Source organism: Sceloporus occidentalis, unplaced genomic scaffold (assembly GCF_023333645.1).
Source record: "Sceloporus occidentalis isolate IW3139 unplaced genomic scaffold, rSceOcc1.0.p SCAF_1, whole genome shotgun sequence".
In the NCBI taxonomy this organism is placed as follows: Eukaryota; Metazoa; Chordata; class Lepidosauria; order Squamata; family Phrynosomatidae; genus Sceloporus; species Sceloporus occidentalis.
In genome coordinates, this window is record NW_028316981.1 from 180,542,533 (window position 1) to 180,557,472 (window position 14,940).

The window sequence follows — 14,940 nt, forward strand, 5'->3', positions numbered from 1 at the left end:
AAAACTCAGATGATCCTCATGTGATGTTAGAATTTGGTGGTTCCTGAATGTGGGCTACATAGGCTCTGGAAGTGAAAGGTTTAGATTCAAAATGTATCTAAGGTAGCCCTCCAACCCAAATTCTGACACATAATTTGTTCTGGAAATTTCAGATGTGTAACTGAAATTGGTTTTAGATTGGTTTACCACACAGGAGGAGGAAGACCATGACAACTGTTGATATTAAGTTTGGTTATGATCCAGAGAAACATGGCAGAGAAATAAAGGGTATGCCTTTTCCCTGTATGTCCAGATAGCTGTCGCCTTAGCAGTACAGGACACTTGTAAAATTAAGGAATTCTAACCTAGTTTAGCATCCAGCACAAGGAGGCCGCTCTTTGGAAGAGGAAGAACAAGGCACAGTGCAAAAATATTTCTGCAAAATACTTGGCAGATTTTGAAGTGGCTTGGATGCATGGCTTCCGTTTGGGAAATAAAATGGTGGTGACACTGTGGTACTCCATCTGAGCATCACATTTCCTGACATATATAAGCATTTCAAGATACTCCTGAATGATGTTCCCAAGTCTTGTTGAGAGTGACGCTCTTGAGGCGTTCTCACTTTTCATTCTGCCTCTGTGATACTAAGGCTAGACTCCCTGGCTCCTGGGTGATAACAATTAGGACCTTTCCTTTAAAGTCACTTGATCTGCACGGCACATTCTGGACATTTGATCCAATGGTGTGTTTGCACCAGTAGGTGAGAGATCATGTTTTGTTATGATTTATTGCTGTGCTATTCACTTTGGGGCTGACAGTTGTAACTGAAGTGATCTGGTGAGGTGTTTTTGATCCCTCACCATGTACTGGACTTTAAATACCTACCAGAAAGGTTTTTCCTATCATAGTAGAATATATTCAAAATACATTGAGTTCAGATTTGCTCCCGCTCAGATGAAGGAAGGTTCCTTCTTTGGTACCAGTTCAACCGGTACCAAAGTTAAAAGAAAACCATACCTTTAAACTTCTGGCACTAGACACCAGTTCCAGGTTCTCTAAGCATGTTTCTTGAAGTCCAACTACCTTCCTAAGGATTCAGTCCATACAGTCATAACATGGGATGTTGGCTTGCTTCCTATCTAGTTTTGTGATTCTGCGGGGGAGGGGGTTTAAAACCAACTTACTGACCAATAATCCCTGCGTATCTCTGGAGTCTTTCATCCCATCTTGAGTCAGTAATGCAGGATATGGCTGGCTAGCAGTTCATAAGCTGTGGCTACTAGTCAGTTTAACCAGAACTTCTTGAGAAACACAGAAGTCCAAACGTACTTGCAATATGTATATATACACTAGAAAAGGCTACTCAGCCTCTCCAGGGGCAGCTTTTAAACCATTTTCTGGTGTGATTTCGAATTCCACTTTTTCTTGGATTCAGAAGCAAAAAAGTGAACCCTTAGATCCCTGGGGGAAAGTCACAGACAAACGTTGCGACAGGGACCTGAATTATTGTGGAGGGGAATGGGGGTATCCCAGTCCACACATCATTTCTATGTATACACTAGAGCCTGTGACAAGGCCGCAGTGCCACTGAGAAGCCAGTTAAGGCAAAGGACCACCTTTCCCCCCTTGTCACTCAACTTTCAAAGGAACCTAGGCTGCAGATAGAGCATACTTACTTGGCTGTGAGCTCCGCTGAAATAGCGGGACTTGCTTCTAAGTAAACATGGTTAGGATCAGGCTATAAGAATCCTAAGAAAACTACAATGCGTTCTCTCTTTTTTTAATTTTTAATCTAGTTAGCAGCATTTTAACCGCAGAGGTTGAATCATTATAGTAGCTGACGTACCTGACATGTATTTTACTGAATATGCATGGTCTATTTTTAATTTTCATTTCCCCCTCACAATTTCTTCTGGTTTTATCTTGTGCTGATTATTTCCGAAGTCCATTTTTAATGTTGAAAAGAAACCTAATGAACACACACTTGGTTATTAGAAATCTTCCAGTCTTTAATTGCTATTTACTGGTCATTGCTTAAAGGTCAGACACTGTTGCTCATTTTCTAGTTCATTTTAAAATTAGATTTTTTTTTCCTTTTCAATTTTGAAAGACCCCTTCTTCCCAAATGCACCTTATCTGTCTATAATATTACCCTCTCAGATGGGATGTACACTTTTTCTGACTATAACCATTGCTCTTGTATTTTGGTAGATGCTTTGTTGATAGTAACTAAACGCCTAGTAAGATTTTAAAAGTAAAAAACTTCAATCTCAGTTGTTCTTTTAAGCCAGTCTTTCCCCTCACACACCCTTCTCGAGTAACCTTGAAGTTGCATTTTACCGTATATATATATCTATCTATATCTATCTCCCCACCACCACTATTAAAGATGTTTAGCTTGAGATTTTAGCTTTAAAGAAACAAACATACAATCCAATCTTTTTGCCGAATGGAGTAAATCTGATTTATTTTTCTTGTTAGTGATCCCCTGTCAATTGCAAGCTCATGCTTTATTTAAATGGGAAGGTGATGAGAAATTCATTCTTCCCTTCTTCCTTTTTTAAAAGGTTATTATTTTTCTTTTTATGGTATTAACACCTGCTCTTAGTGGATGGATAAATGTTCTCTTTACTACCCCGACCCAACCTTGATAATCCAGTCCCCATCTCCCCGATCCTCGCACCCCACAACAAGCTCCATAGGTTGTTGGGTTTTTTTAATCAGTGTAAGTTTGGACAGGTTGCTCTAAATCAGGGGAAACCCGCAGTAGGTTTGCAATCAGAAAGCTTGGGTGTCTTTTGGGAATGTTTTTTGCTGGTGGCATCTTGGCACGTTGTTCATCTATTGATGATGGAGAGAGACTTACAGTGCTTAATAAAGTCTATTCTTTTAGTAAAAAAAATGTCTCCTGTTGAGTTCTGTAAAGGGTCAGAGTCTGATGTACAAAAGATCCCTTGGACTTTCACAGAAACGCAGGGGAGAGCAATGTATGGATGAAAAGTCAGCTTCGTTAAAAATTCCAATTCTCCCCCCCCCCCCCCCCGGTTTAAAATAAGATTCCAGCTGTCATGGATGTGAAGATGCCTTTGAAAATGAGTGGCCAGGGCCCACTCAGATGCCAGTGGTGGGCATTACTGGTCACAGGGCAAATCTCAATGCTACTTGCTCCAACCTCAACAGGGAGAAATGTAAGGTACTGCACTTAGGGCGGAAAAATAAAGAGCACAGATATAGGATGGGGAACACCTGGATGAACGAGACTACATGTGAAAGGGATCTAAGAGTCCAAGTAGACCACAAGTTGAACATGAGTCAACAGTGCGATGTGGCAGCTAACAAGGCCAATGCGATTTTAGGCTGTATCAGTAGAAGTATAGTATCTAGATCAAGGGAAGTAATAGTGCCACTCTATTCATCTCTGGTTACGCCCCACCTGGAATATTCTGGACACCACAATTCAAAAAGGATGTGGAGAAACTGGAGCATGTCCAAAGGAGGGCGACCAAAATGGTGAAGGGTCTGGAAAGGAGCTGGGGATGTTTAGCCTGGAGAAGAGAAGGTTAAGAGGTGATATGATAGCCCTGTTTAAATACTTGAAGGGAGTATTGAGGAGGGAGAAGCTTGTTTTCTGCTGCTCCAGAGAACAGGACCTGGAACAATGGATGCAGGCTACCGGAAAAGACATCCCACCTCAACATTAGGAGGACCTTCCTGACAGTAAGGGCTGTGGGACACACTCCTTCCTCGGAAGGTAGTGGTCTCCTTCCTTAGAGGTCTTAAAACAGAGGCTGGATGGCCATCTGTTGGGGATGCTTTGATTGTGATTTCCTGCATGGCAGAATGGGGTTGGACTGGATGACCCTTGCAGTCTCTACCAACTCTATGTTTCTATGATTAGGGGGAAAATTGTGCAGAATAGATCCTTTTAAACATGCTGTGGGTGGGATCCAGCTTTCATAATGCTTCACGTACACCTATGCAAATCGGGATATGTTTTGCGCCAAACCTAACTTCAGTTTAGACTCAGCCAATTCTTGCATGAACTAGAAGTCTCAGCCCCTTCTTCTCTGTGAGATGACAACAGAGCTACCAGACAAAATAAATTTTAACTGCAATAGTTTATGACGTGTGCCTCCTATGATCCTGAAGGTGCTCCTCTAACAGCCAAGGCAGTGTCTTGATCTGAGCCAGAGCTATGAGGAACATTTCTCAGCAGAGCCACATGCCTGGGATATATGGAAGCCTGGGAATAAGTTGCCAGCTTACCTCTAACCAGTAGTCCCTTTCCTCAATCTTCATATCAACTCATGCTCTGTGAAACAACTAGTAAAACAGTTACTCTTCCTAAAGTGTTTTTCATGCAGTCCAAAAAATATTTGGAATGATACGCCATTCTTATTATTTTAAGTGCTGTCGCTCCATCCCATGGGATCCTGAGATGTGTAGTTTTACAAGCCCTTTAGCCTTCTCTGCCAAAGAGTGCTGGTGCACTTCAGATCTGTAGAATGGAGCCATGGCAGTTAAAGTGGTATCAAACTGTCTTATTTTCACAGTGTAAATGCATCCTTACATCGTAAACCTGAGAACAGGGAGCTCTCAAATTAACAATTTGGAAACTGCTTTTGAGAGTCTTTGTGGCTGAAGAGCGGGACATAAATACTCTAAATAAGTAAGTAAAATTCTATTATTATTATTAACCTTTATAAAGCGCTGGAAATTTACACAGCGCTGTACATACAATCTTTTAGTCAGATGGTTCCCTGCCCTCAGGCTTACAATCTAAAAAGACACGACACAAAAGGAGAAGGGAGTGGTGATGGGGAATAGGATCGGGTCCAGCAGATCTTCTCCACCTCCGAGGCCTGGACCAAGGCAGATGGACTGGAGCAGGGGTAGGCAATCTTTTTGAGCCGGGGGCCGGGTTGCTGTCCCTCAGACAACTGGGGGGCCGAAGCTAAAAAATAAATAATTAAATAATTTTAAAAAATTAAATATATAAATAAACCAGGACAAATGTAGGACAAAAATTTCAAATGGAAGACACTTTTTTAAAAAAAAATGGAGGACATGTGAAAAAATTTGCTGATTTTAAAAAAAATGTTAATATAAATGCATGTTTCTGAGGCTTCTATAGACAATTGCCCCCCAAAGGCCCCGGTGGCAATCGGCGGCAGGACTGGGATGGGGCCGGTCCCAAGGCCTCGCTGGGCCGCATCCAGCCCGCGGGCCGCAGGTTGCCTACCCCTGGACTGGAGGAAGGGCTTGGCTTCTTAATTAATGGTTAAAAGGAGGCTTCCTGGGTCAGAGAGGGGCTCACTTCTGGGAATGCTTCTCTAAACAATATAGTCTTTAACTCAGTTTTGAAATTGGGTAGAGAAGTGATAAGGTGTGCATGCGGGGGAAGAAGGTTCCAGGAGTAAGGGGCAGCAAGCAAGAAGGGACGAATTCAGGAGGAGGCAGTGGTAGTCCTACACTGTGACAGGAGACCTTGACTACCAGAGCGGAGGGTGCGAGTAGGAATGTAAGGAGAAAGAAGGTCAGATAAGTAAGGAGGGGCCAATCCATGGAGAGCTTTGAAAGTCAGTAACAAAAACTTGTACCGGATGCGGAAGGGGAAGGGGAGCCAATGAAGGGAGGATAAAAGAGGAGAAACATGGTCAAAGCGGTGAGCGGATGTGACAATGCGGGCAGCTGAATACTGGACAGAGATTAAAGGATGGAGGTGTGAAAGAGGAAGCCCTGTCAGAAGAAGGTTACAATAATCTAGTCGCGAAACCACTAGGGCATGGACCAGAGTCTTGGCAGTAGAGGCTGAGAGGAATGGACAGATCTTGGCAATATTGTGGAGAAAGAATCTACAGGCCTTGGCAGTGGCCTGGATCTGGGGAATAAATGACAGAGAAGAGTCAAAAATGAAGCCAAGACTGCGGGCTTGATGAACCGGTTGAATAGAAGTGTCGTCGACAGAAACAGAAAAGGAATAATGAAGGGTGGGTTTAGGTGGAAAGATGAGAAGCTCAGTCTTAGACATGTTGAGCTTCAAGCGCCGAAGCCGCATCCACTGAGAGATGGCAGTCAGACAAGAAGAAACTTGCTGTTCAAGCCCCGTCTAAAGGTCGGGTGGAGAGATACAGCTGAGTGTCGTCAGCGTACAGATGATAGGAGAAACCAAAAGAACTGATGAGTTTACCTAGGGACAGTGTGTATAGAGAGAACAGAAGGGGACCCAAGACAGAGCCCTGGGGAACTCCAACAGATAGCGGAACAGAGGATGAAGTCTGACCACCCGTGACCACTGCAAAAGATCTGTCTGACAAGTAAGATTTAAACCAGTCGAGAGCAGAGTCGGAGAACCCAAGGTCAGAAAATAAATCAACCAGGAGACAGTGATCCACAGTGTCAAAGGCCACAGACAAATCAAGAAGAATGAGAATAGAGTAGAGGCCGTTTGCCTTGGCCCGCAAGAGATCATTTGAGATCTTGGTGAGGGCTGTCTCTGTAGAGTGCCGTGGGCGAAAGCCAGACTGGAAAGGGTCTAGGATGGAGTTGGCTTCAAGAAACTTAATACAGCGAGAATAAACGACCCGTTCTAGGACCTTAGAAAGAAAAGGAAGAAGAGAAATTGGACGATAGCTAGACAAAGAAGAGGGGTCGAGAGAGGGTTTCTTCAGAATTGGGGAAACGAGAGCATGTTTGAAGTCAGAAGGGAAGGAACCCATAGAGAGAGAGAGATTAAAGATATAGAGGAGCGAGGGCAGAAGAGAAGGGCTATAGAGATTAGGAGACAGGAGGGAATAGAATCAAGAGAACAGGTAGTAGGTTTGGAAGAATTTAGCAGCTTAGAGAGTTCATCCAGAGAAACAGGGGGAAACACAGAGAGTTTATTAGTAGAAGGTACCAGGAGGTTAGTGGTAAGGGGCAAGTCGGGAGGAACTATTTCAGATCGAATAGTAGTGACTTTTGTGATGAAGTAGTTGGCGAAGTCAGTGGGGGAAAAAGATGAGAAGACAGGGGGAGAAGAAGGGTTGAGTAGTGTATTGAAGCAGGAGAACAAACGCTGCGGACGCCTCTCATTAGCACAGATCAGCGATTTAAAATAGTTCTGTTTTGCCATAGACAGAGCGTGTGAAAAAGATAAAAGGATGAATTTATAATGAATGAAATCGGCCGGTTCTCTAGACTTTTTCCAAAGACGTTCGGCTGCTTGAGAGCAGGACCGGAGGAACCTGATAGTGGGAGTGAGCCAGGGCTGAGGCCTAGTCTTAGGGGAAGACATGCGTACAGATACAAGAGCAAAGCTGTCAAGAGTTGAAGAAAGAGTGGAATTAAATAAAGACATTGCTGAATCAGCAGAGTCCCCAAGATCAAGAGAAGAGAGATGAATTCAAAGTCTGACTGAGATGGTCAGAGTTAACAGACTGAAGGTTGTGGAAATGGCGCTGGACAGTACGAGGAGGAGGTGGGATATAAGTAAGAGTAAAAGAAATGAAATGGTGGTCAGACAATGGAAAATCAGATGCCAGGTAGTCGGAAATGACAGGCACTATTTCAGAACAAAAGGTGGTTTCTGTCCCAAAGAAATTACTTATGCATTTTCAAAAATATCTCTCCTTTAATTTGCCATCCACTCAGAAATCCCATTGAGTTAAATGGGGTTACTCTCGGGTAAGGAGCGGCTCAGCCAGATTCAGTTACAAGTGTGTCCGAGAGGATTGATTCCCAAGGACTTGGGCTGTGCTTACACTGCAGAAATAATCATTTGACACCACTTTAACTGCCATGGCTCCCTCCTATGGAATCCTGGGGATTTGTAGTTTTGTGAGACATGTAGCCTTCTCTGTCAGAGACCTTTGGAGCCACAACAAAGTACAAATCCCAGGGATCTATAGCATTTGAGCCAAGACAGCAGTGCTACAACAAACTACAAATCCTGGGGATCCATAGCATTTAGGTCACAGCAGCAGTGCCATAACAAACTACAAATCCCAGGGACCCACAGCCAAGATGGTGCTGTGATGAACTACAAATCCCAGGGATGCATCACATTGGGCCAAGACAGTGGTGCCACAACAAAGTACAGATCCTAGTGATCCATAGCACTGAGGAAAGATGGTGCTGCAACAAACTACAAATCCCAGGGATACATAGCATTTGGGCCAAGACAGTGGTACCACAGCGAACTACATATCCAAGGGATCCATAGCATTTAGGTCATGTCAGTGGTGCCACAACAAAGTATAAACCCCAGGGATCAACAGCACTGAGCCAAGATGATGCTGCAATGAACTGCAAATCCCAGGGAATTATTGCATTGAGTCAAAATGGTGCTGCAACGAACTACAAATCCCACAGATGCGTCACATTGAGCCATGGCAGTGGTGCCACAACGAACTACAAATCCCAGGAATCCATAGAATTGAGCTACAGTAGTTAAAGCGATGTTAAAGTGCATTATTTCAGCGGTGCGGATGGAGCCATGGATCCAGGATTGCAACCAAGGAGAGAGAGAGAGAGACAACTCGGCAAAGCAGAGGAAACTCACTTTATTCACTAGGGTTCTTAGAATGCTGTATAGATGGGAAAGGCAGACCCCTCAAGAGCACTGGTCCTCAAACTGTGCCCTTGAAGAGACTTTGGACTTCATCCCCCAGAAGCCTCAGCCACGTTGGCCAACAGCCTGGGATTCTGGGAGCTGAAGTCCAAAATCCCTCAAAGAGCACAGTTTGGGGACCACTGCTCAAGAGTATCTTTTCCCTCAAGAGGGAACCTGACTGAGATACGCCACTAAGGGGCACCGGAAGGACAAGACACGCCAACATCCGGTGAAATAATCCCCTGGCCGCTTCTAAGATGGCGCCTGCGGTGCCATGGCCACTCTCAACATGGCGGCGCCCGCGACGTCGTTACGTAGACGCCGCAACGCTTCCACCATAGAGTTAGGAAAAGTCAAGAGGAGGACACTTCACGCTGCACTAAATGCATCAGAGGAAGTAGACTGAAGTCTAGGGAAGCTCATGCTGCCAACTTCTCCTTCTTCTTCTTCTTCTTCTTCTTATTATTATTATTATTTACTATACTATAAATTTATGATTATTTATTTATTCTTTCTTTCAGTTGGGTCCAAAACACACTGCAGAAATAATCCAGTTTGAGACTGCTTTAACTGCCCTGGCTCAGTGCTAGAGGATCCTGGGAACTGTAGTTATGTGAGACATTTAGTCTTCTCGGTCAGAGACCTCTCGTGTTACAATAAACTACAATTCCCAGGATTCTCTAGCACTGGGCCTGCAGGGCAGTCAAAGCAGTCTCAGATAGTACTTCTGCAGGGTATTTTGGACTTTAGTCCCCAAAGTGCTACAAGATCTCTCTACATACTAAGAGTAGAAAGGTTAAGAAAGAAGATGATAATAATAATAATAATAGTTATAAAAATTAGTATAATTTATATTTATCATATTATATTTAAATCATATTATGTTTATTATTATATTTATTATATATACATATATTATAATATTTATAATATATATACTTATATATTATTATTATTATTAACCTTTATTTATAAAGTGCTGTAAATTTACACATACACATTATTATATGTATTATATTATATTATTAATACGTAATATATATTATATGTATTATATATAATCATATATAATATATAATATATTAAAATATTAAATATATAATATTATATAAATGATTCTATTCTATTATTATTATTATTATGTTTAAATATGTTATATTATATTTATATCTAATTTATTATATTTATATATGATCTATTATATTGATTATATTTATATATTTTATATATCTAATTTATGATATTATATATACCTAATATATATATTAAATATATATATTAAGTCTTTTTCCTTCCCTCTCCAAGATGGCCGCCCCAGCCCTTCCTCAGGGCCTTCCCTCCCGCCACTCCCAAGATGGCGCCCTCAGCGTTCCACTCCGTGCCTCCCCTAAGATGGCGGCTGGCTCCTCCTCCTCCCCCTCCCCCCTCCTTCTCTTCCTCTCCCTTCCCTTGTTTTGAATAAACTTTACTGAGGAGGAGCTGGAGGGGGGAAAGCAGGACCCTGGGCCCCGCAGAGGCCTCTCCCGCCGCGGAAAAGCCCACGGAGCCGCTTTGCCCTGACAAGGCCTCAATCCCCGCTCTGGAGTAGAGGCTTCCTCCCTGCAGAGGGCTCCGGGACCCGGCGTGTGAATCAGCAGCGCTGCAGGCCTATGGAAGGATGATGTGGGGAGAGCCCTGATTTGGAGCAAAGCAAGACTCCTAAGAGCAAATAGAAAGGGAGAGGAGAGGGGGGAAATAAAGGGGGGGGGGAGCTCTTAGCTGGGGATTAAGGGTCGAAAGCAAAGGTATTGCCTTTGCTGAGAGGAAGGCTGGAGGACAAGCTGGGAATCTCTCCTGAAAGAGAGGAAGAGGAGGGGGACGTTGGGGATCCCCCCCAGAAACAAAAACCTGGGGGTCTTGCTCCATGACTCCTTTGTTTCCAGGACTGTAAACTCCTCAGCATCTGTTTTGGGGGAAGGGGAGAGCAGAGGGTGTCAGGGTATGATTTAAGGTTACCCCTATAGTCCCATTTTGAGAGTATGTTTTAAGGGGATCGTATTCTTTGGAGAATATGTTTTAAGGTTACCATGGTCTTCTTTGGAGAGTATGTTTTGAGGGGATCATAGTCTGGTTTTGAGAGTATGTTTTTTTGGGGGGGGGTACCTTATTCTTCTGAGAATAGGTTTTAAGGGTATCATAGTCTTTAGAGAGTATGTTTTAAGGGGATCATAATCTTCTTTTGAGAATGTGTTTTAAGGGTATCATATTCTTCTCTTGAGAGTATGTTTTAAGGTTACCATAACCTTCTTTTTTAAGGTATGTTTTGAGGGTACCATAATCTTGGGGGAAACCTATAAAAGCTTAGGTTATCTAGGGGGAGGGGGATTTAAGAGACAGTTTTTGGGGGTGATACCCCTTGTTTCTGTGGGCGCAAAAGACTTTAAAAGAATAACCCGACTGTATTTTTGCACCAACGTGGATGGGCCAAAAGTAAAGGTGGATGAAATATTTAGGCGTCCCCCCAGTAGCTGGGGAACTGACTTGACTTCGGACTCAAGAAGGATGACCGGCTCCTCCAGTTTGCTTCAGTGGACCGCCTGATTCCTGAGGAGCCTTCCTTTGCCCAAACGTGGGGCAGCCACCATGGCCTCCGTCCCTGTGTATTGTCTCTGCCGCCTGCCCTACGATGTCACACGCTTCATGATCGAGTGCGATGTTTGCCAGGACTGGTTCCACGGCAGGTGAGGAGCCAGTGCCCCTTTGGAGGGTGGCAGCAGCAGCCGTAACCAATCTGAATTGCTTACTGTCAAGGAGGTGGTAGGTTGAACTTAGGGGGCTCCACAGAGCAAGATCAGAACAATCTGGCCATCATTCTGAAATGGTTTTTGCTTTATAGCTGAGTTGTGTCAAGGTTTTTTTTTATTGCACTTATTTTTCACAGGCAACAGCATTTGTGCAGAAATATTATTTTTCTGTGAATAATATGCTGTTTACTGTGCAAAAATGCCATGTGAAAATTTTGCACAGAGTGCATCTCAAACAGAAACAGCCAGGGTGGTATAGTGGTTTGAGTGTTAAGACTAGGACACTGGGAGAGCAGGCTTTGGATTTCTGTCTCAACCATTGGAAACTACTGGGTGACCTTAGGCAAGTCACATACTCCCAGCCTCAGAGGAAGGCAAAAGCAAATCCACTCTGAACAAATTCTGCCAAGAAAACACCATAATTGTTTCACCTTAGGGTTGCCATAAGTCAGAAATGACTTGAAGGTACACAAATCCACATAGTATTAAAACTTTACATTCTGTCTTAAAAATTGGTCAGTCCTATTTTCTCTGAAGGCTTTGAATAAGGCTTTACTATATACTGTGTATAGGTCTTCCCTTTTGCTTATCCTTATTGTTGTTAATTACCATCAAGTCAACTTCAGCGTATGGCGACCCTGTGACTGAGAGACCTCCAGGTCACCCTGTCATCAGTGACCTTGCACAGATCTTGCAAATTCAGGGCTGTTGCTTCCTTGGTTGAGTCTATCCACCTGTAATGTAGTCTTCCTTCCTTATTGTCTTCTGCCTTACCAAGCATTATTGTTTTTCTAGTGAGTCACATCTTCTCATAATATGTCCAAAGTACATTTTCAATTTACATTTCAGCAGCAAAGTACCACAGTCTCAGTCCTTAGTAGTAGGTATTTAGTGATAGGCTGTGCATGCATATAGAGTCTTGGGGTGAGTGTTAGGAATGGAATTGGGCAACTGACACTAATGATAGAAATGCAAATCTAGCAGCAGACGGCATGTAAACACCCACCAAACAACTGACATGCCTTAAACCAGTGGCCCTCCAGATATTGTTGTATTCTAATTCCCATTAGCCCCAGTCTACATGTTCCAGTTTCCAACTATATCTGGGAGGCCACAAGTTCTCCACCCTTATCTTAAACTCTGGCAGTGCCAAGGCCTGAAATGTATCGTCTATCATCCATCCTTACACACATGTGATGTGCCATTGTAGCAGACCATATGTTGGGGTGGGGAATCTTTGGATTAACACTCCTGTAATCCATAGTATTGGTCATGCTGGGAGTTCTAGCAATTGGAGTCAAAAACATCTAGTGAGTTAAATGTTCACCACCTATGCCTTAGTGACTGCTACGTAAGGGATGAACAGGTGCAGTAGCTGTAGAATGCAAGACCCAGGAGTCCCATTTTCATTGCATGTTTCAGATCCACTCAACTTCCTTCTGCACATTAATGAAGTGAGTTTTTCTACCCTGGAGCATATGAACCTGCAACAAATTAGTACTGTGCCAAGTCATGAGTTCATCTAGCCAATATTGTCTACTCCAGGTAGTGGTGACCTCATGCAAAGCCTACTGAAGAGCTATATGAAATGTCATCTGTAAGGGATATTAAAATAAACAAAGGCAATATCACTACCAAAGCAGAGAAAGGTGTCTTGTCTTAAGCAAAATAGAAGCCTATTGGACTGCTGAGTGTTTTATGCTTTGATGGCTCTTTTGGCTTTAATTCCGTCATATCATTAAGATGTGTGCTTGGTTTGGAGATTATCAAAAATTTGCATAATTAGACTGGGTCAAAGAAGGGATCCTTCTAGCATAGACATCTATTCTGTGAGATGTTAAGCATAGTGTATCATTGTTCCTTGAGACATGGAGCAGACAAGGTAGGCACTCTGAACTTCACTGTAGTTCGGTAACTCAGAGTTGTAAGGGCTGGTATTTTGGGCCTTTGCAGGGCTATCATACAACTATGGGTGGTTCTGGGAATGGTTTTTCTTGAACAAGAGTATGACAGTGTCTTCTTTCCTCAAAAGCTGTGTCGGAGTAGAAGAGGATGCAGCAGCTGACATTGACTTGTATCACTGCCCCAACTGCCAACTTCTTCATGGACCATCTGTCAGTAAGTTCTGTTCCTGCTGAGGTGCTTACTGTTCCTGGGTTTTTTAATGGAATGTAAGCAAGTATTGCTCATTTCTGTAAACTTGCTTGGCCATGCTTGTGATTTGCTCTCTGAGCACAAAACACAAAATCTATATTTTGGGGATTCCTGTGAATGCAGAATTTAAGTTCATAATCCTTATAGTCAGAGAAGCTTCATAACATCAAAGCACAGATTGTATACTAAAATTGGGCAGAAGCTTTGCATTACTCTTTGTGAACTTCTTTTCTAGTATCCATGCTTCCCATCTTACCCACCTATGCCACTCTATAGTTCTACAATTCTGGTTTTTGCTTTGTTCTTGGGTTTTTGCATTTAGCTAGTATTTAAAGTAGTCTCTTTTGAGTAACAGGCATGCTTTTGTTGTTGTTTACCTTCAAATAGTTTCTGACTTACAGCAACTCTTAAGGCAAACCTATCACAGGATTTTCTTGGCAGTAGTTGTTCAGAGCGGGTTTGCCATTGCCTCCCTCTGAGGCTGAGAGACTGTGACTTGCCCAAGATCACCCAGTGGATTTTCATGGTTGAGTGGGGATTTGAGCCCTGCTCTTCAGGGCCCTAGTCCAAAACCCAAACCACCAGTACTATATTTTGTGGTTTCATTACTCTGTAGAGAACCTTGTAATGTATGCACACGCCTTGCAAATAGAGCCAATGGCCTAAGCATGGCCAAGCATTCAATAGCAACACATCTTGGTTTTTGATCAATATAGGCATAAAGAGATTTCAGGCAGTGCTGAGATTTTCTATAGATCTTCTACTCTGGATGTTACTGTTAAGGAAAGGTACAGTGTTGATAGTGTTGAGAGGATGAGTGTCTCCAGTTTAGGCTGGTACTTTGAAGACTAACTGCAAGCTTCAGAGTCTTAGGAGGAATCCATTCCATGAGGTCTTTTCGTTTGAGTTGTTGATTAGAATGGATGCTTGTCAGATGCAGTATGTTTTTGAGAGACTACAAAAATTAGCTTTTGAATGACAAGTCCCTGAATCCCTCAGACATCTTAGCCAGTTATCATACTGATTTAAGAATCTGGGGGTTGTAGCAAAAAGGCACTGATCCAAGCTCTTTGGTTTTTAACGCTTTACTATGACCCTTTTGTAGCATAGCTCTGCTCATGTGCAGGGCTGTTGACTAAGTAGGTTTAACGTTTTTCAGCTTTTTCCTTTTCCTTCATCCTTTGGTTCTTCATTCCTCCATCCTTTTTCTCCTCAGTGAAACGGCGCCGGGGAAACCCAAAACATCCTGAGTTGTCTGTGAACAAAGAGGTTGGCAAGACAGTGAAGACTGGTAGTTCTCAGTTCATCAAGGAGCTTCGCAGCAGGACGTTTCCAAGGTGGGAATCACAGTTGCTGTTCTTTGGGTCACTAAAGAAAAACAGAGAGGTGTGCTAAAGACTACATTGGAGGATGGCTTGTCTTCAGAAGGAG

At 43.0% G+C, this 14,940-nt stretch overlaps 1 protein-coding gene across 5 annotated transcripts in view; it reads left to right on the forward strand.

Annotated features, from left to right (window-relative positions):
* Positions 1-10,311: 10,311 nt before the first annotated feature.
* LOC149322923 (histone lysine demethylase PHF8-like) overlaps positions 10,312-14,940 on the forward strand; it is a 39,753-nt gene continuing 35,124 nt past the window's right edge. For 3 of the 5 annotated variants that reach the window (XM_089484801.1, XM_089484809.1, XM_089484831.1), the window contains exons 1-3: positions 10,313-11,292; positions 13,388-13,473; positions 14,726-14,846. In XM_089484801.1, coding sequence (XP_089340927.1) covers positions 11,195-11,292; positions 13,388-13,473; positions 14,726-14,846 — 305 coding nt within the window. In that variant the 5' untranslated portion in view covers positions 10,313-11,194. Of the gene's footprint in view, positions 11,293-13,387; positions 13,474-14,725; positions 14,847-14,940 lie in introns of all 5 variants that reach the window. The other 2 variants (XM_089484823.1, XM_089484816.1) reach the window with 1 other exon arrangement.